The following is a 20753-nucleotide window of genomic DNA, read 5'->3' on the forward strand; positions in this document are numbered from 1 at the left end:
ACATCCACGCATGTACAGTACGACCTTTCAGTGCAGCTGCCTGGGAAGGCTGCGCATGACGAGTGGTCGACGAGGAGCTGAAATACGACGACTTAAAAGTATAAACCCACCGTTAATGGGTTTATTACCACATCAGCCGTTGCTTCCGTCGCTCCCGTTTACCTCGACCGATTGTTGTGGATGGATTATATTATTCACGTCTCACCGAGAAGCCTTACAACGCCCAGTCAGCAGCGGCAGCCATAGCTCCGTCATTGACGCTGGAGGTTAGTGGAATCGTCAGGCTCGTCATCTGCCGACTGCCATTTCACCAGCTAGCTTTAGCCAGCAGCAAGCTAACCGGCTAGGCTAGCGGAGGTTTCCCAGCTAATGGCAGGGAAACTAATTCCTTGGCTAGGGGTGAAGTTGCTAGCACGATGCTAAAAAGGTTTCTAGAGTAGTGATATTTTGATAGTTTTTAAGATATTTGGGATGACACACCAGTAATGTTAACGTTAGAGGGAAATTATCAAAATGTTTACTTTAGCTTATGTTACGTCCATTTAGCATAACGTTAATAGTGGCTGCATTACTTAGCTAGCTAGCTAACGCTAGGCAGTCATGAAGGTCTGCCTAAGGTTACTTTTTTTTCCAAATGTATATTATTGATTTCGAGTATTGGTTGATATTAATGGTTAATTAAGCTAGCCGTTGAGCGTTACATGGACCCTGGATTGACATGTGATATCTGTCAGATAGCGAGCTGTGTTGCTGACTGTTGTTTCATAATAATAAGCTAACCTGCTGTCTGGTTGTGCTCATGCTAATGTTAGCTCTGTCATATAATGTCATTCCTAGTTAGCTCCCTTGCAAAGCATAACGCCTATCATGTGTTTGTTATGGCAGGAGAGTTGTGTTTGTGATCGGACAGATGTTGTTCGTGTTCTGCTTGTTGTATTTCTTTCCAGTCAGTCTGTTGTTGCACCAAACGGGTGAATTGTAACCAGACACCTAACGTGACATGCTCGGTCTCTCTCTGTCTCTATGTGTGCTTTAACAGAATACTGTAATCTGCCTCTGCGATGGCCGTCTTCAGTCACCAGGTGCTCCTTGCAGTGACAAGATCAAGGTAAGTACTGCAAGTAGCACATTGCTACATTAACATCCTATAAGCGAGGAAAACAAGAACTCCAGCAATGCAAAGCAGGCTGTGTCCCACTAATGTTAACGTATGCAGAACTCTCTTCATAAAAGAAAGTTTTCTTCACAAAGTTCAATGACAGTAATTACAACCTCGTGGGTGCTCTCTGCCGTGCAGTGTTTGAGGAGAGTCAAGCACAGACTCTCTGTTTACATCGTGTGCTACAGTGAACCCTATTCAATATTTCTCATGACTTTACACACGAGGTAAACACACAACTACTGTGGTTTCTACTGATGAGGCAAGATCAGCGACTGACAGCTGATAGGACAGCGTTGTCATCACTCATGCTACCATAAATTCTCATGACCCCTGCAATTAGAGTTGTCATTGTTACACAATTTTAACTAAGTTGTACATTAGGGTTGGGCAACATGGTGATATATAGCATGAGAAGATATATATACCAATTTGTCAACTGTCAGACTTTACCATACCATGTATACTAAGTTAGCTATGCTTTTATCATCTCTGGATTAGTAAGGCTATCATTACATTAACAATATTGAATTTACAGGAATTATACATTAGGTATGTTCCTTATGATGAGCCTTAAACAGCCTTACTTTTGTAGTAAATGCTTTTTTATAATTGAGTTAACAGAAACTTCCGATGAGAAAAAAACAATATATGTAATACAAAATTTAGATTTACATACATTTGGGTTCCTGTTTTTTTTCTAGAGTTTTTGACCTGTAGTATTCCTGTGGAGTCGTTTTTTATAAGTGGTGCCTGTTTTGTTTGTATTGTGCATACACACAAGGATGCATTTTACACTATTCCACTGATCTACAGGTGGTAGTAAAGCTCCAAGAAACATAGCAATGCGTCAGCAAAGGCAGGGAAGAAGAAGGCTAAAAGCTAGTAAACATAGATAAGACAAATATTTCTTTAATAATGAAAGTACAATTGACGTGTTTGTTAGACCTCAATATTGTTGATAAACTAATCAGTTTACTTATCAGTTCATCAAATACATGTTTGAGCACTATCAAATACTTTTTTAAGAACATTTCCCTGCACAATATTATTTTATAACTAACCATTGTTTCTTGTTGCTGTCAACAGGGGATCATACTTATTATCCAAGAGGCACAGCTGCTCCTCTCTGTCTTCCAAAGCCTATCTCCACATAGACCCTTCTCGCCAGGTCTCGTCCTTCACACTCAGGCACTCCCGCTACGGGTCCCCCCACGGTTACCAAGACCACGCCCTCGGCAGTGGCCACAACTCCGCCCTGCTCGCCCGCTCTCTACACAGCTCAGGTGTTTGGCTCCAAGACATAAAGCAGGAGGACACTAAAACTCCACCAGCTGCTGCCCAGGATGCTTCTCCAGGAGCTAAAAAGGACTCTGTGGCCGCTGCAGCCCAGTCCCCACCTCCATCAGTTCCCACTACGACGCCCACCGCCACTACAACGGCCGCCGTCCCTCCGGTGAAGGAGAGGGCAGTCGTGAAAAAGGCTCTGTATCAGAGGATTGTGGATGAGTTGAAGCATTACTACAATGGCTTCCGGTTACTCGGCATCGATATCAAGATTGCAGGCAGGATGGTGTGGAGGCTGCTGCACGGACAACTGCTCACACGCAGGGAGAGGAGAAGGGTAAGAGGAGCTTTATTCAGTCTGTCTAATGTTACAATATTGTGAACTCCTGCAATGTCAGGCACAGGGATTTAAATAATTTACTGTAAGTAAGTTTTTGTGTCATGCATACATATAGTTTCACAGCCCACACAGACTTGGAAGACACCAAAAATACTTTTACAGTGGTGAAACGTATGTTTCTAAAACACAACTCAAGGTTTTCATATCCAGTAGAACTCATCAGAAATGAAGGATGTAGCTCTTAAAGGGATACTTTGCTGATTTTAAACCAGCTCTGTGCCGTCTTTGTCTGGGCAGTGTGTGTGTGTAGATGAACAGTGTTTGACTTCCCTCCGTGGAGCTCCCAGCGGACCTCTGTGATGCATTTTGCATCGTCAGGTGGATCTCAGCTGACCTCTGCGGGGAGCTCCATGCACCTGCACCACGAAGGGAAGCCAAACACAGTTCATCTAAACACACTGCACACACTGCCATGACACAGAGCTGGGTTTAAATCAGCAGACTATCTCTTTAAATCATCATATATATTGAGCCTGAAATGGGCTTTGCATTTAATCTCATGTCTTTTCTCTTCAGTGAAACCATTAAACCTACCTGTGTGTAATAGTGATGTACCTGAAAAGTAACTAGCATGGTTAAAAAATTGATATGTTAGGGTTTTGTACTATTGATTGGGGGGAAAAAAAATATGCAATATGTAGCCTCTTGGATGAGATATTTAGACCAAACAGACCATCTTCCCATACTTGTATCCCAAATTCATTTGAAATCTTACTCTTACTCCAATACTCTAGAGGTATAGTAGTTGAAGTAGAAGTAGAAGTAATCGTCCTGGTTTCTCTGTCACTCTTCCTCTGGGTTGTTATCATCATTAAATGAGTGAGACTATGGCTTATTTGAATAACATAACAAACTTTTTTTTTTTTATAGGGAGCTTTCAAATTTAGTTAATTATCAAATTGAAGCTATGACTAAGATATGTACTGAGGGGGATACGTAACAGTTAAAAGTGCTCTTTGGTGGACAAACTATATAATAGACACCGTTTTAAAAATTGTATTGCTTGCTACTTCTTGTTACTTTTTGGTTGACCTACGTACAATAACTGATTTATATCTGTGATCAGCTAATATCAGCCGATTTATTTAATCAAAGCGGTGGCTGTTTTTTTAATCTGTGCTGTTTACTATTATGCAACCATGATGTGGCCAGCTGAGCTGGTCTTGGTTGTGTTCACAAAACCCAAACATTTTCAAAATTGTGAATAAGCTCTGGAATTGGCTCTGCTGAGAGGTGTGTCCTTCATTTGATTATGAGCTCTTACCTGAAAATGTATGCACATTTCAGATAAGCGTCATGGAGAGAAGACACCGGTAGATCATTGAAAAAGGACATACTGTTACTGAATGTCTCGCTGACTGATCGGTGTAAAATATTTTCACCCTCAGTAAAGCAAGTTGTGCACATGCCATGGTCAAACTATATTTAGGCTATTTTAGAAGAGGAATGGCAGAACCTCAGTACACATGTAATGGATCTTACATGCAAACACACCTCCAAAGACAACTGTGCCACAGCATGAATACTGGCTCATGTTACCATGCATATTTTCTCACATTAACTAATTGTTTAATTTTTAATTGTTAATTGTTTTTCTTTGTGTTTACAGCTGATGAGGACCTGCGCTGACCTGTTTCGTCTGGTGCCCTTCACAGTGTTTATCATCGTTCCTTTCATGGAGTTCCTTCTTCCTGTCTTCCTAAAACTCTTCCCAGAGATGTTGCCCTCCACCTTCGAGACAGAAACCAAAAAGGCATGTGACACATTTGCATGTGTGACACACACACACACACACACACACACACACACACACACACACAGGTAAATTACATCTTTATTTACCATCTTTATTTACTTCAGCATGAAATACACATGCTCTCCAAACCTTCAAAATGCTTTGTGAAAAAAAAAAAGAAGCCCTCATTAATATGTCTATTGTTCATGTAATTATAGTGATAGGACATTCCTTTAGTTAACTTCTAATCTCCTTTTAAAAGAAAAGCAGCAGGTTTCTGTATTTGCTCCAGTCGACCTGTCTACTCTGATGTTCCCTGGTTGTTCTGGAGCACGGTTGAGTGATTCATAGAAATGCTCTCGTGCTCCTGGACAGCACAGACGTGTCCGGCCTCTGAAAGTGACTGAACAAATTTATAATATATGATATATCACCACAATATGTTGGTGTAAGTACAATATTATTATTTTTGTAATACTTAAAGATTATATTGTGACTGTCCATGTTATTATCTACAGTGAACTAAAATGCAAAGTTAGTCAAGAACTCATTCTAGACAATGTGGTCCTTTTTCATTCGGTTGCAAATGGCTTAATACTTCAGTTACAACAGTAACAGAAAATACCTTTTTTGAGTTGAAAAAAATCAGTTTTTTGGCATCAGCACTTTTCAGCATCAGCAGTTTTTTATATTTTGCTATTTCTATTATTAAGAAAAATATCACTTTCATTAATCAACACAGTATTCTGAAGTGGAGAAACCACTCAGTAATGACTGTATTTGAATGCCTCAAACGGCAGCTTTATTTGAAGTATATATATTTTTTTAAACTAACCTTTGTCCCCTTGCTCTTCTTAATGCAGGAGGAGAAGCAGAAGAAAGGTCTGGCAGCAAAGTTGGAGCTGGCCAAGTTTCTCCAAGAGACAATCGCTGAGATGGCTCGCAGGAATAAAGCAAAAGCTCAAACAGAAGATGAGACACAGCGCTTCTCCACATATGTTCAGAAGGTAAATCGCAGCAAAGATAACACTTAACACCTAGTGTATCATGCCAGCCAATGCACACATTTTATACAGCTCAAGTTAAGTGTCCTTGATTCAAATGTTTAAGTCCAATGTTTTAATGCTGAACTTAATTTTCTGTACTGGTATGAAGGTTAGACTGTTGCCAGCTTAGTGTTTAAAAAGTGATTTGATTAATGCATTCCATGAGTGCAGTCCTATATTCAATTAAAGTTGATATATTATCTTATAAAAATGCTGGTACAGCTGTTCTGGACAACATTTGCTCAGCCTGGCTTGAGGTGCTTTGCATTAGTGACTCTCTGTGTCCTCGTCAGGTTCGGGGCACAGGCGAGCAGCCCACCACCAAGGACATTGTCCGGTTTTCGAAGCTGTTTGAGGACGAGCTGACGCTGGAGCACCTGGAGCGCCCCCAGCTGGTGGCTCTGTGTAAACTGTTGGAGCTGCAGCCCATCGGCACTAACAACTTGCTGCGTTTTCAGCTGATGATGCAACTCAGAACCATCAAGTCAGACGATGAGGTGAGACAAGCCTCGTTTCCACCAAGCAGTTCAGTTTGTTACACGTAAGAATGGTTATCTTTGCGTTTCCATTGTCAAAAGTTGTGGATGGTACCAATAGATCCGCTCCATCCGTCCTGTTTTTTTTTCATTACCCCTCTGCATCGTCGTAAGGAGGAAAACGGCGAGAGCTGGATGTAGCAGTGAGGAATAAAAAGGTTTTTCAGCTGGTTTCTCAGCGCATGGCTGTCCACAGCCTACATTTAGTACTGTCTGCAGTGGAAGCGCAAAATACATCCAGTGTCTAGATACATATGGGTTACCTACGGTTCTAAAGGTACTACAGCAAAAGCGTTTGATGGAAACGCGGCAATAGAGGACCGGGATGTGGTAGATTTGTGGTCCAAGTACTGTTGGCATGATTTTATAGTCGTAAGAGGCAAAAATGGACAAAGTTTATGAAACTGGCAGGTGCCATACTAGTAGTTTTGTACTTCTATAATTACTGCTGTTAACTATTTCCCCAAGAAGGAAAGCATTTATTTACCCACAATGAAAGTGTGTTGGTGAAAAAACCCTGGAATGGTTCAGATATGGAGTTATTCCTTCTCTTCATGTGCAGCTATCATCTTTTCTCAAACTTGTGCAACAGTTTTTGACTTCCCTCTCGGTTTCTTCACAGATGATTGCAGCAGAGGGTGTGGCAGCTATGAGTGTGTCAGAATTACAGGCAGCGTGTCGCAGTCGAGGGATGAGGTCTCTGGGTCTCACCACCGACCAGCTACATCAGCAGATGCAGCAGGTGAGCAACTGAATGTTAAGTTTGTAGCTTCTGTTAGTGGATAGACACTAAATACTGGTTGATTCCCCAGATTAACATTCCCTGAAAGAAGAGTCAAAAGATTTCACACAAATTTCACAGATTGCAATTAAAAACAAGTTACAAGTAGATTTTCATTTCTTAACCATCTATCAGATATCTGTCAGTCTTGTCATTGTTCCCCATATAATAAATGTTCTTCTCCGCTAGTGGCTGGACCTGCACCTGAAGGAGAATGTTCCTCCATCGCTGCTGCTGCTCTCCAGAGCCATGTACCTGACTGACCTCAAACCAAAAGCTCCAGTCATCCCGCCTGTTCCCAAACTAGAGGTTCCACATTTACAATCTACTTAAAATCTTACTGCATATTCACTTGAATGTACAGATTAGAGAAAGTTGTACCCGTCTTAACATTCCAGCTGTTAAACTGCTTGTATGCAGGTCACTAATGTTTGGTACTGTTCAGTGTTTGCTCTCCTTATGGGAACTAGCTGTTTCATAACTATTTGATGTTTCCGGTGTCTACCAATTCATTAGTAACCTAGGCTGCAACTAACAATTATTTTCATCTATCAATTAATGATTTAATATTAAGAGGCAGCGAAAAAACAGCCATCACAACTTCCTAGTGTGCAAAGTGCTACCATATACAGTATGACCTAAGATGAACATATGAAAAGCTGGTACAAGTAAATGTCTGGCTTTTTTGCCTGAAACGATTAATCAGTAATCAAAATAGTTGCTGGCTAATTTTCTTTCGATCGACTAATCATTGCCACTCTATTAGTAACCCCAAACCCTTATTAATCCTTATTAAAGATCTCCTAGACATGTGTTAGGACATAAAAATACTCTGAATCCTATTTTGTTTCTACAAAAAAAGTTTATGTGACTAGTATAAAACTCTTAAAATAACACCTATTCATCCTTCCTCATTTAAACATCCAGAATCTATGAATATGGAAATGTTTAACTGCTAGACACAAGACGTCTCAGACTTTAATACAGCCATTAAACAATAAACCAGAGCAGGTAGTCTTTTGTGGGATGTGGTCTTCTAATCAGATGTTTGTTGTTTTTTACAGAAAGCTACTCCACCTCCAGTGGAGAATACAGGAACAAACACAACCTTACTCAGCACTGACATGTTGGCGGACCCTGCTCTCATCATCAAAGATAGACCGGTCAGTGCACTCTTCTTAAAAACACAGCTACAAGGGGCGGCCTCTAGCTCACCCAGTAGAGTGTGCGCCCCATGTAGGCTGAGTCCTTTGCAGCGGCCCGGGTTTGAAACCGACCTGCGGCCCTTTGCTGCGTGTCATCCCCCATCTCTTTCCCACCTTTCCTGTCTATTCACTGTCACTATCAAAAAATAAAGGGAAAAGCCCCAAAAAAATTATATAATAAATTTTTTTTTTAAATACACAGAATGAGACAGTGTTCATCTTTGGATATTTACCACAATTACAAAGAAAATAGTCTGTGTATATCTTACGTCTGAAGAATTAAGTTTCTGATATTCTTTTATGGATTAAGAAAATGACCTAGCTTCTTAAAGGAATAGTTCAACATTTAGGGATATGCGCTTATTTGCTTTCATGTTGGGAGTAAGATGAGAAGATTGATGTTTGAGAGTGGTATCGATGTTTTCTAACTAAGCAAGAACACAATCAAGATTACTTTATGTTAAATAAACCATACATTTCCATGGGATTGTCTAAAAAAATGCCTTGTCACATATCTGAAGATGGACCTTTTGGAGATCTATGGTTATCCCAGGACAGCAACTGCAGTTTTTTTTTTATAAATGTGTGAATGATTGTATCACACAGACTAGAGTATCAGTTCTACAGAAGAACCATTAAATCCTGCAGGACCTTCCATCTTATATTTGTCTTTTTATCCGTTTGTTGTAGGTGGAAGAGATAAGAGACAAGGCTCCCGTAGTGTCGGACAAACCTCTGACTCCTGCTGAAGTCCTTCAGGTGAGCTCCCATTGTTGCTTGGACCTGTAGAATCCACAGAAACCAGTATGAGATTTGATGCAACACAAGGTTTCATAATCCAGTTAGTTCTCGCATGACATGCTAATCTCTCACAGTAGGACACGTCTACTATTCTGGAAAACCAGCTATTCTGCTAGACTGAAAGGATTTCATTACAGTGGAGAAAGTATAGAGAATGGTTGGAAATCTGTTTAGATATAAAGAGGTTATAATTACTGACTGAGTAACCAACACATACAGAAAGCTACTGGCTAAATTGGAACTGTACATCTCAAGTTAATCTGTGTGAGTTTTAAAAATAGCTGATAAATATAGACCTGTCACGCATGCTTCCAAGTGATTTTCTTTTAAACCATCCAGTCATTTAAAGAGACACTGCATCTTTAATACGCTCTTTGCACTCGTTTGTTCTCTGACGCTTTGCTTTTCTGTCTTTGTTTTAAGACTACTGGGGAAGTCTGTTCGTATAGCTGCTGTTTAAATGTTAACACTTAACTAAGTTTCTATCCCATATACACTCATTCACACATTTCTAAACAAACGTGTATCATACGCCAAATTTTTAAGCGGTCCAGTTCATGGCCATGGGACATGTATGAAGGTAAATATGGTGCAAAAAGGGAGAGCTTGTAGAATACAATGTGAGAACTTGCAGAACAAAAAATCTGAACTTGTATGTTAAAATTTGCACTTGTAAAAATAAAATTTGCCCTTGTAAAAAATATTCACACACATGTGATCTGAATTTGAAGTCATACAAAGAAAAAAAACATGAGAGCTTGTAAAAAAAATCTGAACTTGTAAGTTGAAATTTGCACTTGTAGAAAATGTTCACACACCTGTATTCTGAATGTGAAGTTACAGAAAAAATATTCACAAATGTGTAGATTGATATTTACATGAACACAATGACAGCTGCAAACTTATAATGCAACATTTACTCGTATACTTTTTTTTTTTTACTCTGGTTCATTTTCCATCACAACCACAACTCAGTGATTACAACCTCTGGAATCTGTCACTGCAACTTCACATATGTGCTCTCTCGCATCACAAAGTGGCGAATCTGCGCACCTCGACTTTCACAACACTCTTGACGATACATTTGTTAAAAAGTGTTTAGATAATTAAAAGGTATTTATTTAGAAGCGGGCTGGCTGCTAGTTAGCTAACGCTAGCATGCTATTCCACCAAGTTTCCATGCTACATAAATAAGCCAGACAGAGTTGTCCCTCATCTGGCGATAGAAACCCTGATTTTCCCGTTCTGTTAGCTCAGAGCTCCACAGCCTAAGTCCACAGGTACAAATTAGTTTTGCACCAAATGTATCGTCAAGAGTGTTGTGAAAGTTGAGGTGCGCAGATTCGCCACTTTGTGATGCGAGAGAGCACATATGTGAAGTTGCAGTGACAGATTCCAGAGGTTGTAATCACTGAGTTGTGGTTGTGATGGAGAATGAACCAGAGTAAAAAAAAAAAAAAAAGTATACGAGTAAATGTTGCATTATAAGTTTGCAGCTGTCATTGTGTTCATGTAAATATCAATCTACACATTTGTGAATATTTTTTCTGTAACTTCACATTCAGAATACAGGTGTGTAAACATTTTCTACAAGTGCAAGTTCTCACATTGTATTCTACAAGCTCTCCCTTTTTGCACCACATTTACCTTCATAGACATGCCTTTTCTTAAGCCTTATTTGGGTCAAATAAATCAAATTTTAAGAATACTGAAACATTTTTCATTTAGAGAGCTCAGTCATTCAGGCACTGAGGTCTGTCAGTGTAGCACAGACTCATAGTATTGCAATATTATTTAACTTTTTATCGAGGCTGCACTTAAAAATGTCATTATACTGTAGGTAACTGTATTGTACTTATCAGTAGAGCTGGGCGATATGGAGAAAATCCAATATCTCGATATTAATGACCAAATACCTCAATGTCGATATTGCGACAAAGGGTTGAAAATGGGTGCTTTCACAAAATATTTACACAATAAGATTTTTGATAAATAATCATCAGTGATGTGGATATAACGACTAAGTGGGTAAAGGCAAATAATAGAACAGTTACAACAGTCTGGTAAGTTCAGAAAATTACATCACTTTACTGTAATGCAGCCTTAAAACCAGGAAAAGACAACACTTGTGTCATATTACGATATCCAATTGAATAGAAAACATTAATAGGGGCGCCCGGATAGCTCAGTTGGTAGAGCGGGCGCCCATATATAGAGGTTTACTCCTCAATGCACTGGGCCCGTGTTCGACTCCGACCTGCGGTCCTTTGCTGCAGGTCATTTCCCCTCTCTCTCCCCTTTCATGTCTTCATCTGTCCTGTGGAATTAAAGGCCTAAAAATGCCCAAAAAGAAAACATTAATAGAATTTAATGTTTTCAATGTGGAAAAACTGGATAATGGAAGTTATACTAACCTCTGTGACCTCTTCCGCAGGCTAAAGCAGCAGCAGAGGTGTCCCAGAAGAGCAAGATGAGTGCCAACGGTGTGTAAAGTGGAGCAGGAGCCTCTGGACTGAAGGGAGGATGGACTCAGCTCTGTGTCTTCGGGGGGGTGAGATGGATGACAGGGATGTATGCACTGGCTCCATTCAGCATCGTGTCTGACATGTTGATGAGACAACTCATCTAGGAGTCCTGTTCCCTCTTGTCCGTCTCCCTGTTAACACCCAGAAAAGGTCTGTTGCCTCTTCTACTTCATCTCAGCAGCTTTAAACCCTCTGCTTTCACTTCGGTGCACTCCATTCTCTGTCACTCTCCGTTCGAGCTGGACAAACCAGAGTGACATTTCACTGGACTGGCAGACCATTGATGGTGTGATTACTTTGACCTAATGTCCTGGATGCGGCGCCCAAACCACCCACGGCAGAGCCTGGTCAACTGTCTGTTTGATGGTGTCTCCTTACAGTCTAGATGGTCTCCTTCTCCTCCTGTAAATTTGTAAATATCCTGTATATTTCCATCTCTGTCTTACATCGCAGCAGCAGCGGCAGCAGCTTTGTACATTTTGCTATGCAAAAAAAGTCTCTTGAAAATGTTTTTCTCTCTTGGCAGTTTCAGTTTGTATTATTTGGAAACCTTTTTCGTTCCTCTTCAGGATATAAGAGAAGTCATCCTTTTTCCAGGCATATGTTGCTGAACTTTTTGGCTCAGTAGCTGTCCCACCTTCATCTTTGCTCAGTAAGCTGGACCATACTGATGTGCTGATGCAGACGGCACATTCTGAACCTGCGATTGAATAAAAAGCAAAAGGTTCAGTCAGTTTGTCACAATCTTATTTCGTCAGCTGCAGATTTGGACCGGCCCTGACTCGAAACAGGGTGACGTTGCGTAGTTGCTTGGTGCTTGCTGCTGCAATTAGCAAATAAAGACTGCTATATTATACGAGAGGTCACTCCTTAAACCCAGAGGTGACTGTTGTAAAGTGCAGTCTGCCGCCACTGGTAAACCACTGAACAGACAATTTGTAAAAACAAAACAAAAAAAACAAACAAGGAATGTGCAGATTTTATTTGCATAATACAGTGTATGTATGATACCAATATTTCTTTAAACTGAAAAGAGAAAATTGATGTTATCCATTAAGATATATTATTGATATGGGGGAGAAGTGTAGCCACAAATGAGATTAATGTTATTTTTTGGTATTGTGGCCCTAAAAGAGTATTATGAATAACTATCTTACTGCATTATATTACCCTAAAAGCTGTAATTGGAAGGTTTACCACATAAATGTGTACTGTGTAATACAGTTTGTGTGTTTGACAGTGCTTATTTTCCATCCCTCCTTTATACATTTGACATTGTTGGAGTAACTTTTTGTCTCCACACATTTTTCCTTTATTGCTATTAATCCACAGGCACATCCCAGAAGTGGATGCCATAAATAAAAGGATATTTTTTAAACAAAAAAAGATTGCTAATGAAGATTTATATTATTGGTTTTACATATGTGCCTAAAGTAAAAGGGCGATTGTGTTTGTGTTTGCATTTTTCATCAGAGAACAGATTTTCTATATTGTACCATTGTCAGTTTTTGATTGATCATCACCTCAGTGTGTTTAAAGCCCCTAGTTGCACCTTTTCTCTTTAGTGGAATGTCTCCTCCTTTTCCCTTCCCCATTTGATCCAAGTATAAATCCAAATGTATCACCTGTGTTGATACTGATGAAAAAGCAATCACCTTTTCAATCAGCTCTGCACTCGTGGTGCAAAGGGGATCAAAAACTTAAAAAAAAAGATTTTTCATCTCTGGTTTGTGCTCCATATTTGAAAGAAAATCCAACACATTATGAGTAGATGTGAAATGATTTATGCAACATTTATGGCATTTATTTTTTGGAAACAAAAGGTTGGTGCCTTTTAACAACACCTGTCATTGACCTGTGGAGAAAGATGTGTCGTGTTGATGTGCTGCTCCTCAGACTTGTTGAGTTGATCAGCTGGGAGGTTTGTTGATGGCTGGTACTGTGTGATTAAAGGATTGCACAGCATTACACAATGGCAATGTCTTGACTGGTTTCATGTTTCTGCTGTGCCTCAGAGACCCTGAAACAAAAACAAAATGTAAATGTATGTCCCAGTTATTTGACAGGATGCATTCTTCTGCATTCACACTTGTTTGCCCACAGATATTCCTTGTCCTAAATTACCTTCCTTGTGTCACCTCTTTCATTCATCAGCATCATAGTGTGTGTTAACAACACGATGCCTGTCTGGAAACTACAGCTTACTATTGCTATCTCAGATGGTCTGTTACATCAATGCCATGATGATGCGTCTTCTGTCTTTAAGGATTGTTTCTTTCAGTTAAAAAATGCACTACTGTCCAGTTACTTCTTGCCCTGAATTACATTAATGCATCGCTTTATCAGGGCATATGAGTGTCTGGGTGATGGGGGGGGGAAGAATTCACACAATTAAAATCATTAAACCCTTTACAGTTGTGTCCTATTTCTCTTTGCTGACAATACTAGTGACATGGGAGTGAAATCCAATTTATTTAGATTATTAATGTAACCACTGTAAATGCAACATATAGTTCAATACTTGCTACACTGGCTTAATGACTTTGTTAAGGACTCTTTATCCACATGTTACCTGAGTTCACAGAAAAACTCTTCACGTCAAGAATTTCAAATGTATGTCTTTTCATGGCCAGCAGGTGGCCCTATCTGTATACAAGAACCCAACCTACAAGGCCAAGTGTAAATATATATATATATATATATATATATATATATAATCAGGTTTAACCTGAACACACACACAACACTAGCCTACAGTGTAAAAATACTCTGTTACAAGTACAAAAGTATTAGCATATATATATATATATATATATATATATATATATATATACACACACACACACACTTGTAAAGGTGGGGCTATTGTAATTACTTTATGCTGGGTATTTTAATAATAATACATCATAATTTATTCATAAATCTGCAAAGTAATTTGCAACTAAAGCTGCTAAATACATGTAGTGGGGTAAAAGGTACAATATTTGCCTCCAAAAGTGACGTAGAAGTATGAGGTATCAAAAGGAAATACTCAAGTAAAGAACAAGTACCTCAAAATTGTACAACTTTCTATTATGGTGTAAGTTTTTGACATTATCATTTTGTTGTCTAATCTTATTTTAGAGTGTCTTTTTTCACATGTGGCCAGGGACAACAGACATTTATCAAATTAATTAATGTACGCGTACACCTCATTAACAGTTATTTTTTGCTATTGTAATAAAATAAACACATTCATCATTTAGTGTGGAAGTTGTAAGCAAAACTTTTAGACGGAAACCTCAAAAACTCTCCATGTTAAATTAAACCAAACTGACGCCCCTAGATGTAATAAGTGAGAAAATATGTTTGAGTGATATTACCTTTCAATTCCCACCATCACCTGCGCTGCGTTCATGTCCTATGGAATATGAAAACTTTCAGGCAATACAACTATCAATCTCCGTAGTTATTTTTACCTCCAAAACTCCAATATATAAATACTTTCCTTAACTGGATCAAACTATTACATCCCAACCCTAGCTGAGGTAGGCGACTGACAAATGAAGTGGTTGCCCCCAAGGTTCACCTCTATCACCACTTCTGTTCATACTAGCTATTGAACCACTAGCAAAGATTTAGTAGGCAAATACAGGGGATTACAATTGCTGAGGACGTAATTTTATTCTTAAAATAAACACATCTATTCCAGCACTGTTAGATCTAATCAGACTGTTTGCTAGTATCTCCAGATATATCGGAAATAAAAGACAATATATGTAAACCAATATTTATTTACTTTTAATCATCAATAATCAAATAATCAAAATAACACCTAATTTTGAAACTATAGCACCAACAAACTATGGAGTAAAAATGAACTCAGTACATAATTCTATAGAAAGGTGGAGGCCTTCTATAGACCTACTGTATATCCATCATAGGGAGAATATATTTAAAATGAACATAATGCCTAAATGCATGTAGTTATTTCAAATTATCCCTTTCACGCCACCTGCAGGAATGTTTCAGAAACTCACAACACTCTTCAGAAAACTTATATGGAATAAGAAATCCTTGAATCCGTTTATCTCTGCTATATCTTCCATTTGAAACTGGGGGGCTGAAATGTCCAAATCTTTATTGGTACTATTTAGCAACACAATTGAGAACTATAATGTCCTATTTTTCTTCTGGAGATGCTCCATCTTGGATGGACATAGAGTCAGGTTCCTTTAAGGTACCATTGCATTTGTACCTGTATTCAGCCAAGCTGAAGTACATCAGAACACATACTGCTCATCCTATTGTTGTTAATATGGTTAATGTATGGTATGAGGTAAAAGAATATATGAACATATTGGACTCTCTGACACAATTCAGCCTAGTATGGGGCAATGTTTCATTTGAACTAGGCAAGATGGATGCAGGATTCCAGATATGGGCAAAGAAAGGAATAAGTAAAGTAGGTATCCTTTTTAAAGAAGGGGTTTTAATGACACACTTTCTACATACCCGAGCAGCACTCCATGCAGCCTGCATTGTGTCTGGGGATTTTAATGACCTTTGAAGAAATCTCTCTAATGTATGACATTCCAAGGATGGGACGTAGCCGTAATATCAAAAGTGAGGGGGACAAAACGTTCAGGAGGACTTTTATTGAAAAGATTCTCTCCCATTTGTTTCTCCACATCGTGGATTCCAAGTAGCGTAGTGTAGTAGTAGTAGTAGTAGTAGTAGTCTAGGGCGGCCTGGGACCATGCCCCACCGGAGAAATTTTATGCCATAATAGCCCAAATTTGGTGGCCTCTGGCACATTCTAATGCCACTATTCCATCATATACACTGATCTTAATTATTGCATATTTTAATACATTTTCCTCCCTATATTCTTTTGTATATATTTTTATTATTGCCTATCGATCTAAATATCGATAGTATCGATACCAAGATGAGTATTGGTATCGGATCGATTGTTGCAGTTTCTCTCCGAGTTCATGCGAGCACAGCGTCTCTCCAAGTCTGTGAGCAGTGTGCAAACAGCGCACCTCTCTCTGTTGACTTTGTTATATTTATATTTTGTTATATTATTTTAATATTTTTATACCGTTACATTGTTTTATATTGTTCTAGTTAGTAAATAAAAACATTTAGATTTGCCTAAAATCTTTGTCCTGTGTTTTATCATAGTCATAATCAACTAACTAAAGGCAAAATCACAAAATTATTCAATGATCGACGTTACAAGTAAAAAGTATCGGTATCGGCGATACTAGCCCTGTATTTACTTGGTATCGGATTGATACCAAAATTCCCAGTATCGCCCACCCCAGTGCACATTCGCACTTGGGATTGGGATTCCTGCACTCTCATCCAATTATAACAAACATTGAGACAATAAGAGGGGGTTGATTTCATCAGTAACTGGCTTATCTGGCTCTAAAGAAACATCGATTAGACTTGAGACATGGAGGGCGGACATAAAAGAGGACATTGGAAGAAAATTTGTGATGCATCTCGGAAAAAACAGCAAACTCTAATATAAAGCTACTCCAATATAATTAGCTGATGCGGACATACAATAGGGTTGGTTGAAAATGGTTATAAACTTGGAACTACATAGAAACAAACAAATCCGTCACTCGAGGTAAGCTGAGTATAAAGCATTGGGCTAAAGCCAATTAGTGCTAATTTGATAAAATGCAAATGATGGACCAATGGTCAAACCTAAACTTTAACGTTACACTCGCCGTAGCCTAAGCTATACATTCCACCTTTCATCAAATCAGTAGTTTAAGTTTACTTTACAAGATAGCAACTATTTAGACAAATACCGAATTCCAATTTAATATATAAAGATTCTCTATAACTATTATCTGGTTAGTTAGGGTGGTGGGCGGTCTCAGCCCGGGTTACCTTGCACGTCAACTGGATTCTCGCGATACCATCTGGCGCGTCAGGTTAGCGGTCGGGGGCGCTTACCGGCAAAAGGGGGAGGGGAGGGGAGGGGAGGGGAGGGAAGGGGAGGGGAGGGGAGGAGAGGGGAGGGGAGGGGAGGGGAGGTAAGGGGAGGGGAGGGGAGGGGAGGGGAGGGGAGGGGAATACAGAAAGTTTGGGAAGCACAGGATGATCTAAAGAAAGAAACGGCGGTGTTGTGGACACTGAGGTTACAAGGTCAGTATTTGTATCCATGTGTTTAGGAATCTTCTTTTCCATAGCAGGTGTTTCTGTTAATTTTCACAATGCGTCACCGATCCATCATGGTTTTATGAATGTGTCTTTCTTGAAACGATTATTGTGTGGTTTGTCGCCAGAGAACAAAGTAAGGTAAGATTTGCTGTGAAATTAGACGATTTACTATCAGATGTAGCCTATCCGGTTCATATAGTAGGCCTAATTGTATTTCCTTTGATGGTCATGGGCGCTGAAAACAAAGGCTATAGCCTACATACATATAATTACAAACTAGCGTGTAAAAAGTAACATTTGGCCGCCTGCAGGAAGCTAACAGTCTGAAGGGTATGTGCTATTTTAAGCCTGGCAGCTATGTTGGACCCACAGCTTCATGTTGAGCTAATAGGGTAAAACAGGTGGACAAGGCTTTGTGTGCAAAAACATATCAAGGCTGTTTATGTAGGCTATGTGAACATAATGAAATGTAATGTAGTGAACATGATTTAGGTAAATATATCCTCTCCAAATAGAACTTGGTAAAACTTGTGTCTGTCTTCTCTTCTCTTGTAGGCTACTTAAAAGTTGACATGTGTTGTATTCTAATTTAATTTGGATTAAATGTTTGCTGTGTTCAGCAGTTCTAGAAGGACTTTTTATTGGTAAAATAATAAAAAAAATATTTTCCCCTGCAGTTCAAAGATGAAGCTGACTGGAATAGCTCTGTTGTGTCTCTCCCTTCTTTTGGTTCATATACATTTTTCCTTGGCCAAGAAAAAAGGAGGGTTTGGTCTCTTTAAGAAGACCTCCAAAACCAGTAATCTGGACACTAAGTCTAAGGGTGGAATCCTCAAACAGCCTAAAAAACCTGAACAAGGAGGCTACCCTCAGCAACCAGGCCGACCAGCAGGTTACCCCTACCAAGGAAGTTACCCCCAGCAACCAGAGGGTTACCCCCAGCAACCAGGCCGACCAGGGGGTTACCCCTACCAAGGAGGTTACCCCCAGCAGCCAGGATACCCAGCTGGAGGTTACCCAGCACAGGGCTACCCATATGGAGGAGGTTATGGCGGTTATGGTGGTCATGGCAGTTACGGTGGTTATGGCAGTCATGCTGGTTATGGAGGTGGATACATGAACTACAACCCAAACAACAAAGTCCTGAGCCCTCGCTATGGGGGCAGCTTTGGATATGGGGGCCATGGTGCTGGGGTCGGCTCTCCCTTTTCCCACTCAGTTCAGTCGATGGGCATGTATCCCTCTGATAAATCCAGAGGGTTTGGACGCAGTGCAGTGATGGCAGCAGCTGGAGGGGCTATGGCAGGGATGGCCCTGGGCTACGGGCTAGGAAGGTTCCCCCGTCCTCCCTTCCACTTCCACAGCCCCCAAGAGGAGTATTACTACAATCACTACATGTACAGGAAATATGGTACCAAGTCTACTGATAGCAATGACTACAGCAGAGACTACATCTACAGCAAACCCTCTGAAACCTATGACAGCTACATGGACTCCTGCATGAAGAGAACCGACATTCTGCCTGCGGCTAATCAAAAGCCAAACAACAAACCAGCTGTTACCACCACAACTACGATTACAACTACTTCTGCAACTACCACAACCACTGCTGCCCCAGACTCTGGCATTAGCAGCAACACAACAGAGAGCAACAGCACTGCAGCAAAAAACTCAACGACCGAATCTTCAACTCCACTCCCTCTAAATGAGCCTGAAGCCAATCCAGTGCCTCCAGCTTCACAGGTTCTCAGAAAAGCTGCTACTGATAATGATAATGATGATACAGTTAGCATTGTGGAGATCGGCTACCCGGCACTGATTGAGCAGATGAAGGCCAGGAGGTGTGTTGAGCTGTACATGGTCTACTCTGAAAAGTACTTGAAGAAAAGGACGGCGCCCAGCACCACTGGTGGGGTGCAGGGACTGGAAATGGGCTTGCAAGGGCTTTTAGCTGTGATCATCAGTACGACACTGATGCTACTGAACAGCAACATGCTAATACTGCTGAGCTGTGGCCTTTATTAGCATTTAAAGTGATGGAGAAATATAGAAATGAGGTGTACAACAAAGAATGTGGTAAAGACATTAACAGCCCCACAGAGCTACGAGCATACTGTAGCTGTAGACTCAGTTGTTTTATTTATTCAAGCCAACTGTCCAGTGTCAGTGCCTGAGAGGATTAGTTTGCACCCTGGGGCGAGTAGATGATCTGTCATAGTGATGATCTGTGTAAATGAACAGCTCTGTAATAATGGATATGTGCTTTAAGCGTGATATAGTACTTGTGTAAGTAAACTCAAGGGGTGCTGGTGTTGGATGACTGTCTGATTCAAACAGTGAATATGATATTGAATAATAAGAATATAGTGCATTTTATAATATCTGTGCTTTAGACAGAGGTTATACATTGTGAGCATAACTGAATATTTTGTAATGGATCATATTTTCACAATTTTGTACTAAATGTCACTGAACCTTTATGTAATCAGTATACGGTTCAATGAAGTACAGAAAATCCAATGAGAACCTTATTTAAGGCTGATTATGATTTCTGCTGGAATACTGTACTTGTTTATTTGGATAAAACACTCTCGTTAAGTATCTATGCATGTTGTTGTCCTAACACTTCATATATTACTTACGTTGGAATCAATGCAAAGAAGCACTTTTTCTAATATGTATGTATGTTGGATGATGTTTGTAAAAAAAATTACAAGAAAATCTCCATATGTGCTGCCCATGCTTTGTACAGTGTGTTGCATGTTTTGGGATACATTTTTACTTGCCTCCTGCTACCCTTCTATCCAATGTTTTGCCTCTCTCTGCGGTAGCTTGTGAATGCTTAAGTGTTCTTAAAATGTAGCCTAAGACCTCTGATTTACTAATTACATCTGATGAACTGATGGAAGTAAAAATCCAGATAATTTAGTTTTATTTCTCTGTGAGAATATAACTATTGTCCTGTGTTGGTGATAGTAGTAAAACAATATATTCATATGAAAATGTAGCATTATTACTGTAAGAAAACCACTGTAACCACAACATATTTGGCTTATTTGGTCTGATTTTTATTTTGTAGAAACTGGTGGTTATGGGTTTACAGAATTATT

General features: G+C 39.7%; 2 protein-coding genes across 5 annotated transcripts; both read left to right on the plus strand.

Annotated features, from left to right (window-relative positions):
- Positions 1 to 13885, plus strand: letm2 (leucine zipper-EF-hand containing transmembrane protein 2). 2 transcript variants are annotated; one of them, XR_004894969.1, is made up of 12 exons: positions 1 to 266; positions 1040 to 1108; positions 2249 to 2783; positions 4456 to 4599; positions 5445 to 5588; positions 5921 to 6124; positions 6786 to 6905; positions 7134 to 7253; positions 8009 to 8107; positions 8840 to 8908; positions 11385 to 11603; positions 11768 to 13885. XR_004894969.1 is itself a non-coding variant. In XM_031305357.2 (11 exons), exons 2-11 carry the CDS (start codon positions 1062 to 1064, stop codon positions 11439 to 11441), a joined length of 1539 nt encoding a protein of 512 aa, XP_031161217.1. In that variant the 5' UTR covers positions 1 to 266; positions 1040 to 1061; the 3' UTR covers positions 11442 to 13885. The 2 variants fall into 2 exon arrangements, 1 of the variants encoding a protein (XP_031161217.1); XM_031305357.2 differs by having other exon boundaries at positions 11385 to 13885.
- A 3654-nt stretch (positions 13886 to 17539) lies between these two features.
- On the plus strand, positions 17540 to 20685 carry prnpb (prion protein b). 3 transcript variants are annotated; one of them, XM_031305236.2, is made up of 3 exons: positions 17540 to 17628; positions 18321 to 19700; positions 19822 to 20685. In XM_031305236.2, exon 2 carries the CDS (start codon positions 18328 to 18330, stop codon positions 19666 to 19668), a length of 1341 nt encoding a protein of 446 aa, XP_031161096.1. In that variant the 5' UTR covers positions 17540 to 17628; positions 18321 to 18327; the 3' UTR covers positions 19669 to 19700; positions 19822 to 20685. The 3 variants fall into 3 exon arrangements, with proteins under 3 accessions (XP_031161096.1, XP_031161097.1, XP_031161095.1); XM_031305237.2 differs by having other exon boundaries at positions 18321 to 18566; positions 18597 to 20685; XM_031305235.2 differs by having other exon boundaries at positions 18321 to 20685.
- The last annotated feature ends 68 nt before the right edge of the window (positions 20686 to 20753 follow it).

The sequence above is a fragment of the Sander lucioperca genome, chromosome 2 (assembly GCF_008315115.2).
Source record: "Sander lucioperca isolate FBNREF2018 chromosome 2, SLUC_FBN_1.2, whole genome shotgun sequence".
NCBI classification, from domain to species: Eukaryota; Metazoa; Chordata; class Actinopteri; order Perciformes; family Percidae; genus Sander; species Sander lucioperca.